This window comes from Protobothrops mucrosquamatus, unplaced genomic scaffold (assembly GCF_001527695.2).
Source record: "Protobothrops mucrosquamatus isolate PMUCROS unplaced genomic scaffold, P.Mucros_1.0 scaffold206, whole genome shotgun sequence".
Taxonomy (NCBI): domain Eukaryota; kingdom Metazoa; phylum Chordata; class Lepidosauria; order Squamata; family Viperidae; genus Protobothrops; species Protobothrops mucrosquamatus.
The window spans coordinates 306,321-321,733 of NW_015386561.1; the positions used below are offsets into that span (position 1 = coordinate 306,321).

Sequence of the window (15,413 nt, forward strand, 5' to 3'; positions counted from 1 at the left end):
GCCCTCTTTCAACAGAGGGGAAGAGATACGACATCATCTATCTCCAGTCTACAACACAGTCATTTCAACAGTTCTAAGAAGGCTCCACACTCATTTGCACTACTCAGGTGATCCTGATGACACAGATAAGCCTGCAGTGGCTTCAACAACTGGCTAAAAGAATGCAAATGACCAGCTGTCTGCAAGGAATATAAATCCTGCCATTCCTCATCATCCAGTCAGAGCTGAAAAAACTTCTTGGATGAGAAGCAAAATGTCTTTAAGAAAAACAAGAAAGTCCAGTTGCCTCATGAAAAAAGCACCTTTGGGACAGTCCTTCTACTGACACCAAAAAACAAAATGGGAGACTACGCAGCTTCTGAATGTCACTTAACATCTACTGCATTTAATAAGAACGTGAGTAAAAGAATGAAGTGTGGGACAGGACTCTTAGATACACAGCAAAAAACCTTTTATTGTGGGTATTCATTTCCCTTCCAAGTGATTACATGGTTTGTATCTTCTTACATATATACATTATATCTAACAAAGATTAATACTAATAATCCAGTAGCTGTTTCTTTGTTACTTAAAATACACTTCTGAAAATTCTTGAAAAATTGTGAGATGAAATTATATATGAAAAGAGAGAGTGTGTGTGTGTACACATTTATCCTTAAACACACACACATTATATATTATAATATTCCATAAATATGTATGGGAAGTAAAACTTGGCTCTGGCAAGTTTTAAGGAAGCAGTCTGAATCAATCACATTTCAGAGATTTAACTTAATGCTTTTACATATCTTCAGAGATACGTGATGTTTGAGCACATTGCTATGTCTTTTGCCGTTAATGTGAGAATTGCTTTAACATAGCCAATGTTTCCCATTTCCCAAACCGTTTTACATAATCATTAAAGTGACACCGAGAAGATGCTGGAAAGGCAACAGCTGACCCCCACTCATTCATTTTCGTACCACAGAGCTTCCCTATACAAACTATAACAAATGCGAAAGGATCTAATCTTGCCATGCTGCCCTTTCAGTGGCCTTCATACTCTTGCTCCTATGAAGGGCTTTTCCCTTTTGCTGAATAACTGTATCATCAGAACTTCCCAGTCTCTGCTTGGGGAGCAAATTGGTAGGTTCTTTCTCTGCCACAGAAGCTTGTTTTAGCAAAGGGTCAAGTCTGGTTGGAGGAAAATTAGATGGGAAATTAGGTTCAGACTTTTGGGAAACTACATTCAAGCAACTTGTTGTTGAAATTTCTTCATGATTAGGAAAATGTTGAATGGTCCCTGTTTTTTTCATCTTTTGTTCCCTTAAATTCCGAAGTTTTTCTAAAGCCTGATCCAGTTCCATCTGTAAGATTCCCATTTCGTTGGCTGCTTTATCCCGTTGTTCTCCACAGGCTTTGAGTGACTGCTCTAAAGATAGAAAGAACTCTTTTCCAAATCTTGACAGGGCTTCATCACCTTTGAAAAGGCAAAGGGTTACATTGTAGAATCAGCAGTTTAAATCAGCAGTTGCTCGCAGGCTGTTTGAATACCTACATAGTTTTAAATAGCTTTAGTAATAACTAGTTTTTTCCAGTTTATTGGTTTACACTCAATGTAGAAAAACCAGATATTACAATGCCACATAATTCCTTTATATTGTTAAAGCAAATAAATGTACATACTTATCCTTCATTATCAAATAAAGCCAGAAACATATTCTGCAATTGCTTAGAGATTTATTAGTCATCAATGGGTTAATATACTGAATATCCCTTATGCAGATAGTCCTTGACTTATGATCACAATTGAGCCCAAAATTTCTGTTGCTAAGCAAGACAGTTGTTAAGTGAGTTTTGCCCCATTTTATGGCTTTTCTTGCCGCACTTGTTTAAGTGAAACACTGCAGTTGTTAAGTTAGTAACATGATTGCTTGTCAGATGGCCACAAAAGGTAATCACATGAACTCAGGACACTGCAACTATCAGAAATACATGAGTTGCCATGAATTTTGATCACATGATCATGGGAATGCACCAATGGTTGTATGTATGAAAAACGGTCACTTTTTTCAATACCATTGTAACTTCAAATGGTCACTAAATGAATGGTTGCAAGTTGAGAACTATTTGTAACAGATTTTACATACAATCTTTGGAACTTTGCATAGGCCCAATTTCTTGGCTTAATTCCTGCATGATTACTAGGTTTATGTCTTTAAAAAAATATTTTACCTGGCAGAAGTTAAAAGTCCTAAACTTAAAGGACTTTTAAATGACAGAGTTAACTATGCTAGTTCTTGGTTTCAACTTCTCTGCTGCATTATCTTGACTGTATCACCTCATGTCAGAAGGATACCTGGGCAAAACAGTACCATCCAGATTCATCCAAATATGGTTTAGACCAGTGGTGGAGAACCTATGGCACGGGTGCCAGAGGCGGCACTCAGAGCCCTCTCTGTGGGCACGCGCGCCGTCACCCCAGTCCTAGGCCTTCAGCTGGGTTTTATGAAACCTTTTCACTTTAGGCCTCCGCCCTCATGTGCAAAAAAAAAAAAAAGGTTCAATCAATCAATTTCAACTTTTCATGGGGAAAAAAAAGATCTCGCAAAGTTGGAATTGATTGAACTTTTTAGTGCCACACAGTCTGCCGTTACCACCACAGCCATGTCCAGCCAATGGGCCACGCCCGGCCAATGGGCCACACCCACCCGGCACCCGACGATGCATAAGTGGGTTTTGGGTTGCAGTTTGGGCACTCGGTCTCTAAAAGGTTCGCCATCACTGGTTTAGACAATGGTTAGTGTTACACATGTCTAGTTCTCAGACTGAACTACTCTTTCACTTGGGTAGTTGTGACTAATTCCTTTTCTAAACAAGAGGATATGGTCAAATGTTATTTGTCCAGAGGCAACTATCTTACTGATATAAATATTATAGACTTCATCTTTAATCATAGACATGCTTTCTACTTCCGTTATACTATTTACATGGGGAAATAAATTCCACTTAACACATGCATACAATTCATTCTCCAAAATGAAAGTAAGCTTATGAACCACATATTAGAAGATGTTGGCCATGTTTCCATCTATAAAGTGAATATCAGGTTGGGGTCAAATTTACATTAAGGCACATATAGTCAGCCTTACTAAAGACATACTAATGTTAAATATTATATTGCATCTCTTGACTACCCTCATAATTAATTGTGACATTACATCTGATGCAAGGATCTTGGATGAGTTTTGTTTCCATCAAGCTTTTTTTCCCCATTAATAAAGTACTGAGTACTTGAGAAAATGGATATTTTCTAGTCCATTGTGGACAGACGGCCTTTTCCCTTTACTCCCTTATGAAGGGATGAAGTTTTATCTCCCTCTTGGTTGTGTGAAATCCATTCAAGTCAACCCCAGGTGGAAAATCTTGCTGTGAACATAAGTGTAAGTCAGTGTAACAATTTGATATTTGGTCAAGAACACTAATAAAGGATGTTTGTAGATTGCTTTCTTACTAACCATTTTTCAGTAGAAGAACCCAAGACAAAGTGCTATCATACAAGTTCTCACCTTCTCGCTGCTGACTTGCTGATGGAGCCAAAGTTTCAATAGCATATTGGATTTGTTCAGCATTGTTTTTAAAAGCAATGAGAAAGTCTCTCAAAGCATCTTCTGATGCTCCAGTTTTAAGTTTTGTGTAAGAAGAAAAAACATCTGCATAAAGAGATTGAAAGTGAAAATTTCCTAGAGATTTTTCTCAAAAATATCATATAGAATAGACATATACATTTCTAAATTTGAATTTTCAGGTGATTAATGTTTAAATGCATCCCTAGTAGACATTAGTACTTAAAACCTGCATGTGATTAATACCCAGACCTATATTCATTTACCTTGCAGCGGGGAACAAAGAACCATAGCAACATTATCTTGAAATGTGTGGTATGCTTGCTTTATCCCATCAAATACAGCTTCAATATATGTGACCTGAAGATTATATAATTTTCTGTGGAAATTTAGTTCAGCTTGCAAAGCAAGTATCTAAAAGAGAAAAAAAAGAGTAACAAATATGATTAGAATTAGAAATCACTCAGAAAAAAGGGCAAAAAGAATATATATAATTGCATAAACTAATAGCTATATGTAACAATAATTAATTCTATAAAATGTGTAATTTCTTACTATAAAATGCATTAGTGTAGAGTAAATGTATTGTCATGCAATACATGAATAATAGGTTAACCTGCTATTTTTTCCCTTGTAGATCATACTTTTGTAATTAAGTGTTATGACATCATGGAACACTTTCACAATTGTAACCAAAGACCTAGCATCCTAAATATAACTAAATCACCATTTTAAATGTCAAAAATATCAACTTTCCAATATCCAGATTTGAGATACCGGTATCTCAAAATAAGATGACCTTAAAAGCACACACACACACACACACACACACACACACACACACACACACACACACCCTTTCTAAGCTCAGTTGTTTATTGTTATACTACAGACCCAATTCCTTAACTTAACTGATTAAAATGTTGCTGTAATTGCTCTTTTTTTTAGAATTTTATGTCTACATATGAAGAAAGCTATATTGTATATTAAGCAGGGGACAATTGTTTGTGCTCTTTCTGTCAATTGAAGAAATAAATCCTGAAATATACCATTCTTGAGAAAGTGAAGATATAATCACCGTGTCATTTTAAATTTCTTACTAAAAATCAGGAAGATCAAATCAGGAAATTAGACAGCCTAGGCCTATTAATGTTGTTGAAGTAGCGGTGTAGGTGTAGTGTATAGTTACTAACCAAACTTCGAAAGTGCTAGCTGGTAGGATTTGCTTTTACTCAACACCTCTAATCCATAAACATGATACTGTAATATTGCCCAAACAATATACAAAAAATAATCTAGAAGGTATTTTGAATATTTGTCAAGTTGCTTTAAAAAATCATTAAATGCAATGTTTCCCTAAAACATTTTAAATTACATTTTTAATAGATTGCTTTAGTTTACAAGGTCATAAGAAAAGACTTATATGGCAAGATTCATTTGTATTCTAAGGAGCAATCTTTCTCTTTTCTGCTTCAGTTTGTGTAGCTGAAGAGAGAGAGTTGACTGTTACAACAAAATACATTATACTTTCTAAAGTACAATTTATTGGGTGATAATTTTTTGGGGGGTACACTGATCTTTATTCCATTTGTGTTGAAAATATTTTTCACTACACAAGATTCATGAAATCCTTGAGACAGAATTAAGTGTAGGCAGCGGAATAATATAAACAGACTGGGAATTTAGGCTTAAATTTGAATACAACTTGCTACTAATACATTGTGCTGTAACATCCAAGGTACCACAGAAGAGAAAAATGAAGACACATTCTTTGCAGAAAGTCATTAAATATTATTTTCCTTGCCTGCAGGGAGAATCCAATAGTCTATGGAAAAAATAAATATTATGAAATGGGTCTGAGACAATTTTGACTTCAGGGATATTGGCCATCTTATTGAGCTAGCAGTCAGATTATTTTAGTGATCTAATGTACTTTCCCAGACAAAAGATAAAATGGTTCCAAGACAAAACAATTGAAAATAAAGAGCAGATTGGTTTTTCTATTAGAAAACTCTAGTGAACTAGATCCCAAAGATACCATCCTGATGGTGTCTTTCTTGCTAGAGTTAGTCTGCACCTTGCATGCTAAAGTTTCATATCAAAAATAAACAAACAAATCAAAGTATGATGAGAATACTGCAGTATTTTGATTTTTAAAATTGGTTCTAACCTAACGGAATGTTAGAGAGAAAATATGTAAAGTTGTCCTCCAAATTATATATGCAGAAACATACACACACACACACACATAAGATACAGGTAGTCCTCGACTTATGACCACAATTGAGCCCAGAATTAATGTTACTAAGTGAGAAATTTGTTAAGTGAGTTTTGCCCCATTTTATGACTTTTCTTGCCCCAGTTGTTAAGTGAATCACTGCAGTTGTTAAATTTAGTAACACAGTTGTTAAGTGAATCTGGCCTCCCCATTGACTTTGCTTGTCAGAAGGTCGCAAAATATGATCTCATGACCCCCGGAACACTGCAACAGTCTTAAATAGGAACCATGTAAATCATGTGACCCTGGGGATGCTGCAACAGTTAAAAGTGTGAAAAACGGTCATAAGTTACTTTTTTCAGTACCATTGTTAACTTTGAACGGTCACTAAATGAATTGTTGTAAATCGAAGACTACCTGTACTCAGTTACACAGAAGAAAATGACACCTATAATAACTGAAGGTAAAGACAATGGGAAAAAACTGAAAAAGTCCTGCTGTGCAATGCTCTCCCTAACTTATTAGTACTTTCTAACTTCTCACATAAATATAATAATAATAATTTTTATTTTGCGGTCACAGACCAATATTTAGAACAGTGCTAAACAGCTATCAACTTTTGTCCACATATATTTTTAATCCAGTTAGCTCTCAATTAAACAGATTAAGTCTCAATTTTTATCAGTTAATGGGTAATTAAAGACCTTGTTATTATTTTAATTCTAAAGTAATTCAGGGGCTAGATAGTTGTATTTTAATATGTAAGTCCAAATTTAATTTTTGTGTCTCAGCTTCAAATAAACAATTTAATATTAGAAGTTATTTAAAGCTGTTACAGCAATAGGTAATAATGAACAACTAGAAGCGCCTAGATAGCTAAAATTGTGTAGCTAAAATTATAGCATGATTTCATGTAAACATATCCAACTGTGTATATTCAAAGCAGCAGCATCACATTTCTGTTATTCCAAGTTACCTTTTAAGGATACAAAAGAGCTGCTGAATCACGAGACTGAACCTTCTACTTTATTTTATCTATGTTATTACAAAACAGGCAATGGTTTTTCTAACATTACTGGCACATTTGAGGCTTCTTCTAATCTTTCTTCTCAGTCCTTCCCAAGATTCTTTCCATTAAGGATATCAAGAACTGACTTTGGGACTTCATATTATTCATAGCATGTGCTGCAGCGATGGATTATGGTTCTCCTTCTAAAAGAAAAAAGGGAACTAAAACCATAACTGAACTGAAAGTCCTTGACCTAACTGTTGTTGCCGAAGTTGAAGATTTAATTTACTGAGCATTGTTAAATTGTTACTGTCTTCACACACAATATCCAGACTTCACTTAAATTGTTTCTTGATTACTGAAAAAGCATCTCTCCCAATNATTATGGGAGACCACAATGCACAGTACCATTTGAATACTACTGGCTTTTTGGTACTGGGGAAGACCTAACTTCTTACTTAACTTAACATTTAGATGTTAACATCAGAACTCATCAGAACATTTGGTGATTGTCCATCCTTGTTATGGTCACTGTTGTTTTATTGTATGCATTATTATATATTTTATTGCATGTTGTTTTATCTTACATATATTATGGTTTTCAGCCCACCAGGCAATCCTTAGAATAGTGAGGAAGCCATAAATATTTCATTAAAGAAATGGAATACCTTCATGCATTAGCTTACAGGTAGTCCTCGACTTATAACCGTGATTGAGCCTGGAATTACAGTTGCTGGTCAGGCCAGTTGTTAAGTAGATTGCCATTTTTACACCCAATTTTACAACTTTTGCAGCAAACTTTAAGTGAATCAATTGTCTACAGTGGTAATTTTTTGCTGGAAATCAAAAATAAATGCCAGTTTCTAGCAAAAAAATGTAGTTTGCAAGTCACATGGCTACAGGATTGCTAAATGACTGGTCTTAAGTTGAGGACTACCTGTAGTAAGAAAAATATGCCCAGTAATTGCAAAGTACAAAAAAAATTGAATTTTTCTTCTCAGTCTAAAAAGCTAAGTGCATTAAATTCACATCCACTCACCTGCTGCATGGACATTTGCCTGGAATAATTCTGAGCCTTTACTAAGGCGTCTACTGCTCTTTTAGCCCGCTGCTGAGGGGCACCCTTGGGAAATGCTGGAAGTATTGAAAGCACATTCTCCACAGTGAACTCCTGGTTCAAAGAATTTTCTAAAACGTCCTGAAAAACATTTGGAAAATTACAAAGGAGAAATAACATTTCACTGCCCTTATCGCCACAATATAATCTTGAACAGAAGTTCCTGGTTCAATTACTGTAGATTTGCTCTTCAACTTCCTCCAAAAGCACTCCAGGCATTTCTTCAATTGCTTCATCACCTGCAGCTCCTTGGAAAACCAGGGTGTTGCCCTAGATCACGAAGAGCACACAGGGAAAGGTCCAATAGTAACCATGCAGTCTGAGGCTTTTACATCTGCCCATTCCAGACTGTGATAAAGTTTCTCAAGGATAATCTTAAGATTACGTTGCATGGGATGATCAATTGAATAGACCCTATCTCCCTGCATAACAGAAGCCAAAAGACAATCAAAAAGTTATCAGACCATGGCAACCTACAGCTGGTAAAATCCTCGACTACCGGATCACACTGCAACTGTTCTGAGACAAAAACAACAGACCTAAAGCCCTCCCACTAGTACAATCAGTCTTTTAGCTCCATGGTGGTTGTGAAGTCCTGACTTTCCCAGGACTCTGTCTGGCAGCAAGTTGAAATTCCTGAAGACTAACAACTTTGGGGTCATCAGAGCCAGGCAGGCAATGGAATCTAGAAGGAAGGGCAGAGATGATACTAGGCAGCAGGTCAGGCAGTACAATAGGACTGCCTGTCCTGTTGTACTGCCTGTTTCTTAGATCCCAACTTCAACCAAAATGTCTTACATTCAGTTATCTAGCACAAAATTTTAAAAATTCTTAAAGCCTCATAAGTGACAATAGCCACCTAACTCCCTCAGCTCTGGGCTTAGGATAACACCAACCATGAAATCTGGGCAGGCACATTTGTGAGAGGGGAACTCCCCATTCTGGGCCTAACTAGGTTTTAGTTTTAATGCAAGGACAGACAATGAGGATCTGGTAACCTAGTAAAAAGGGTGAATACTGAGGGCTGGGTGTCATGAGCTCTCTCAAAAAGTGAGAACCCAAGTGCAGCCCACCATCAGATCCCTATGATATTTACCTGTACCTGACTCTATCTCAGAGTTTATGCTTTTTCTTTCTCCTCCTTTACTTCCCTCATGCCCCTTGCTTCCCTCCCAGGTTGACACACTCTACCCCTCACTACTTACCTCCCTCTCACACCACACCACACATTCACGCAATATAGTTAACCTAGCTCCTCACAGCAACACCAAGTCCTTTACCAGGCCATTTCTGGGATGCTGCTAACTCAAGAAATGGATGCTGTAATAAGAAGCAGGTTGCCAGGTGCCCAGATTCTGATCATGGGAGTGCAGGGATGCTAGTAAGAAATACCATATATACTCTTGGGCAAGTCGAGAATTAAATTCAGTTTATGCACAAGTTATATGATAATATTGTACTATATAAGGAGTGGTATTTTTCATGGTATTTTGTTTAAAAACCCGAGAGTCAGCTTATCTGAAGCAGGGTTTATCAGCGAATATATATGGCACAAATAACTACAGTTTGGTAATATAATTTAAAATAAAAATAAAGTAGCTTCTACAATATATATAAATATTATATAATTTTATAAATCAATATAAATATAAACGTTTCTCTTCAACACAATAAATAAAACATGAAAAAAGATTTCTGTGAATCAACACTAAGAATTCACCATACTACAACAGTGTTAAAGGAGTTAGGACACTCAGTTCTCTACCTTCTCCCATAAACCAAGCTTTAACATTCAGAGCCCTTTGTAATATTTTACTTTTAAAAAGTCAGTATTAGCATTATTTTTAAAAGATAACGCTTGGGGACTTGATAAATAACAGCCTGCTACTTGCTGCCAAAAATACAATATATGAACAAAAAACTAGGCTTCCTATATTCAAGTCAACCTACTGAATTATATTGGGCTCTAATTACAGTGGTTCCTATGAATACATTTTAATGTATATGTTTTATCAAGGCATTAAAATCACTCGTTAAATCTGCAAGCCTTAACGTATCATTATTGTAGCAAATTACTGCCATCTACAGACTAAAGAAAACAGCATTCACATTATAAAAAAGCCATATAATATATCCTGTATTCAGTAAATTCATCAACTTTCTTTTATTTCCATATTTTAAGCCTTAGGTATCTGCTTCTTCTAGCAACTCTGGATTTTATGTTCATAGTTATTCGAATTTGATGATTTATCTTTATTTCCAATTCTCTATCATTACACAATCTAATCATGTGCATCTTTCTAATGAAGACTCTAGTTTAATTTAATAAAGCAGAAACCATAGAATTTTTTTTTTACTCAAAATGGTCTTCCACATAATTTTCTTTGGCATTTTTAACTGGATAGGACAACTTTATGCCATAAAGAATACAGTAGGGAATCAACTGAATGGTTCCTAACAAGTTGGAAAAGTGATCATGTAATGGTTGATTTACAAAAAAATTAAAGACAAATATAAAATACATACTGATTTAATTACAGCAGTTATATGCAGGTCCAACTGAAACCAACTTTAACTGGCTTACATACCCAATTTATGTAAATTAGGTTAAAAAGGACAAAGATTAAATAAAAATTCAAGAAAACAAATTTTAATACACTTAGTGATGGCAAGTTGTACTTTATGATAGAAGAATCTGAGAAAGGAAAAGCTCAAAAGGGTGGAATTTCCTAATAAAGGGGGAATTAAAAGCACAGTATAAAATAAATTCCCGAGATGAAAGAAATGCAAAAGCCAATAAATCTGCATAAGGACCTTTGTAAAGGTCTGTAAATCAATATGGATATATATGCAACAAGAAAGAGTAGAGATTAACAAGATATCGTACATGCAGGCAACACACAATTGTAGAGACATTCAAAACAAGCTAAAGTTAATGACGGATAACAAAAAAAATCTCTTACTTCTACATTCAAAATAAGGAGAAAAAAGGAACCGTATATAGCTACTGAATAAAAATGACAGAAAATTACCCAAAGGCAAAGAAAAGGCAAAGCCATTCAACTCTTAGCAAGCGTGAATGCATTGACCTGGGCAATTGTGAAAAGTAAATTGCACACAGCCGTATTTGGGTAAGTTGGGAGGAGGGAATCAGGATGATAGCACAGCATCACCATGCAGGTCCCACTCCTTCTCTATATGTGTTGTGACCTTGCACGTTCACCCAAGCTGACCTTGCAGTGTGACTTTGCTTTCATCATTCTGATGAAACTGGCAAGTTCCTGCAGATGCTACTGGCTGAAAAAGGATGACAGCTTGAACTTGAAAGAGACACAGTTAGAAAACACCTACTGACTTTCAGTAATTACAAATTTCAGAACCAAATGAATTACAACCTAGAATACTGAAGAAACTTCCTTGATAGTATGGCTGAACCTCTCTTCATTATTTCTGAATACTCTTGGGAAATGATTTACTACCAGATGTCTAGAGGAGGGCAAATATCCCTGTTTACGAAAAGGGGGGGGGGAGAAGAATTCAGAAACAACAAAGAACTAATCTTCAAACATCTTGAAAAAATGCAATGTTTGCTAAAAATCTAAAAGGAATTGTGTAATTTTACACTAATCTAATTTCAGTTTTGTTAGGATAGGTTCCTCAGTAGATCATAGGAATGCTGTGCATATAATGTATTTTGTTTTGGCAAAGCCCTTTATTATTCTAAGTAGTAGATCAAATATGAACTGGGTAACACATGTTATTAGGTGGGTCCATAGTAGTTTAAAAAGTATTTAAAGAATGCTGATTAATAGTTTCTCACTAAAGTGGAGTGGGTTACTGAAAAGGAATGTCACAGGTTTTGGTCCTGGTAATTTTCTATATTTTTATCAATGACTTAGATACTTATCAAATTAGCGATGATATAAAAGCCAGTGAGATGGTTAAGTATCTAAAGGAGAAAAACAAAAATCAAGATAATGTATACATAAGAGTAGTGGCCAGAAAATAACGATTTGGAATTTGAGAGACAAACTACTTCTTTTTGTAAAAAGAAAAGGATGGAAGATGTGGAAATGATCTTTGAATTGTAGTTGATCCCAGCTCCATATGAGTCACCAGGGGGAGGGAACTTCAATTAAATCCAACCTAAAAGGGCACTGAACAGAGGACTTCATTCAATAGCCTAATTATCCTTCCCAACTATAACTCAATATTGTTGCTTTCTATAGTGTTTTATTGTTTACTTTATTTTCATTTCTCTTAAATTTAACATTTGCAGTAAGAGTTGTTTCTCAGGGTTAAGATTTTATTATCTCTTATCTTTTAACAGCTTTTGCATATTTTTGCTATCTCTACATCTTTTACAATACAACTGAAAATAAGATGTAAATAAATAGATTAAAAGAAAAAATAAACAACAGTCAATTTGGTCTAGACCAGGGGTGTCAAAACTGCCGGCCTGCGGGCCAGATGCGTCATGCTGAAACTGCGCCCACCCCATTGCCAGCAAGGGAAAAAAAGTTGCGATACGTCGCGACACGTCACGTGACATTGAGAGTTTGACACCCCTGGTCTAGAGGTTAAGGTAACAGGCTAGAAAGTAGGAGACCGTGAGTTCAAGTCCCAACTTAGCCATGAAAGCCAGCTGGTTGATTTTAGGTCAAGCAATCTCTTGCCCAACCCGCCTCACAGGGCTGTTGTTGAACAACAACCAAGAAAATTGGAGAAGGAATATGTGTTGGATATGTTTGCTGCCTTGAGTTATCTGTAAAAATAATGAAGGAAGTATACAAACAGACAAATAAATGTTCTTAAAACATCAGGGAGGTATTCAGAAATTATCTGCCTTAAAAGTAACTCATGTTGAACCATACAACACAGTCAAACATTAGGAGTTGACCATTGGAAATATTTTTTTTTTAAGTTTTATGATGTTAGATGTTTTATGTTGTTTTGTATTATGTCATAAAATGCTTTATGACCATTTTTATATCATAAAATGTTCCATGCAATTAGTCAAATTTCAATTTTATCAGAATCCTGGTTTTGGTGAACATGCCTAATTATTGAGTAAATGCACAATCTTCAATTAGACTTATGCAAACTTAAGTGTCAAAAAATGAATTTAAGATTCATCCATTTTTTTAAAACATTCAGGAATTGACCGGATTTATATTTATATTCATGTATTAAGGAAAACCTTAATTTCAATCTTGTTTATGTTGGATTCCTTTTGATGTTGGTGCTTATTGCCTGTAATAGTTGATTATCTACTTTATCTAAAATGTTTAAAAGTTTCAACATGACCTTTGATAATTGGTTTATAATTTAGTATATTTGGATAAAATGGGCATTTTCTGGAGATCAAAATAAAATTGTTAGTAACAAAAGAAAATTATCATAGTCATTATTATTATTTGTAAAATGTATTAGTCACCTATCTTACTACACAATAACTCTAGGCTGCTTAGAACACATTCACATCATAACCAATAACTTCAAAGTGTAGGGTTATTGATAAAAATATTTTATGCAACATTTATACAATACTCTTGAAACTGAAATACTGTTTTAAAGGTTGCATATAAAATATTACTTTCTGGCTCTCAGAAAACAATTCTCTCTAGTATAGGAAGCAAAATTGCAGCTGAAGGGATCTATTGATATTTAATGCCACACTCAATTTCCATTCACTGTACTGAGATTGCAGTTCCTAAGAGCATTCACTGACAACATGTTAGAAATCTATGTCTTAGTAACAAGTGTGGCTTTGCCTTGGTTGAAAGTACTGGTGTACAATTATTCTTTCATCTACAGTAGTTCTCTACACAATGTCTTGTTTAGTTCCGCGAAGTCACCATCCGTTTTGGTGGGCAAGGGAAAATAATGAAATAGGAGACATGTGTGAATACAGATGACTGCAAAACCCAGTAAATAAAAATATTTTCTGCTAATGCAAAATGCCCATTGAATACAGCTGTTTTCTTTCTACAACAATGTTTATATTACATATAGTCTTTCCTGAATTGAATCCCAAAATAACTTACTCTTTTACATTTGAAATATCCTTGAAAACCCTATTTCAATTATTTTCAGAATCCTTTTAGAAACAAAAATGAATTAAATTAAAATTTAGAATAGTCAGAGTTCCTGAACCTTAAGCTAAGTCTTCATAACTATTATTATGTTTCAGAGATATATAAAGAAGATGGTGACACTTATACACACTTTCTAAATATTTATGAAATTCTATCACTTCTAAATGGCAGGTCTAGTGGCTCTGCTGAGACTGTACTACAAATACTCCTGTGGTTTTGGCTAGACACTATATTCCTATCACAAAATACATGATCTAATTCCCAGCCACAGAAGAATTTCCAACCAATCTTATAATTAACCCTAGGAGTAATGAAAAAAAGATTAAAGCATCCAAAGCATACCGGAAAGAACACTAAAGAGAAATGGCTCGGTCTGTACAACACAACAAGATGAAAGAATTCGGGGTCCTATTTTCCTGTTCCAAAAGAATTGACAGTATTGCAAACTGTTCCTTACATGCAGATTATATTTCTGACTGTTCTTTGATTTGCATGTAAGAAATTTTATATAAGAAACAAAATTTAATATCTGGTACATATAATATCCCAGCAATGTAACCAACTGTTTTATAAATACGTGCTTGGTTGTATATCTGAGTAGATGCAAATCAAGTCATTTTGTGATATAATTTAGCTAAAATGGTACATTTAATGGAGAATCCAATGAATCTTGTTATATTGCTACATCAACTCAAGACCAGAAAGCATCAAATGTCAATTCCTGATCCTTTTGCCTTTGATTCTGATACTCTAGAGAATGTAGGTTTATTCATGAGACTTCATCAAGGCTTTTTTCTTCCCATATCCACGGGAAGAAAACATAAAAAGACTCTTAAATAATTCATCACAGTTACCCACTTAGCAATCTCTCACTAACCTAAGGCACTAAATGTCCTTGCTTACTAACACCATAAATAACTGTCCACAACCCTCTAGAGAATTTAGGTGCTTGTGTGCTCACATAGGATTGTTGTTACATTCAAAAGTCAAATTACAGATAATTAGGTCTACATCTAATTTAATCATTAATTAATACATTTTTGCCAAATTAGCTAACTCAAGCAAAACTGGTTTCAAAATCCTGGCTCAACAAGGATTTTGTAAAATAAACTAGTATATTTAGTATTGATAAAAATAATACTAAAAATAAAAGTTTATAATATATTCGCAGCACAACAATGTCTATACAAAATTTACTACAACAAATGTTTATTCCTGAAAACTTAATGACAAAGTTGTGTCATTTTCTTTTTATTTGTATCGTTCTATATACAAATATACATTCTATATACATTCTAGTGTGTGTGTGTGTGTGTGTGTGTGTGTGTGTACGTATATGTTAAAAAGTTTCTTACTGCAAAATCAT

General features: G+C 34.8%; 1 protein-coding gene across 1 annotated transcript in view; it reads right to left on the reverse strand.

Moving 5' to 3' along the window:
• Positions 1-434: 434 nt before the first annotated feature.
• Positions 435-15,413, reverse strand: part of LOC107285726 — a 41,128-nt gene continuing 26,149 nt past the window's right edge. Inside the window, exons 8-11 of the mRNA XM_015813959.1 lie at positions 7,872-8,030; positions 3,872-4,019; positions 3,549-3,692; positions 435-1,459 (exon numbers count right to left, since the gene is read on the reverse strand). Coding sequence (XP_015669445.1) covers positions 1,005-1,459; positions 3,549-3,692; positions 3,872-4,019; positions 7,872-8,030 — 906 coding nt within the window. The 3' untranslated portion in view covers positions 435-1,004. The remainder of the gene's footprint in view (positions 1,460-3,548; positions 3,693-3,871; positions 4,020-7,871; positions 8,031-15,413) is intronic.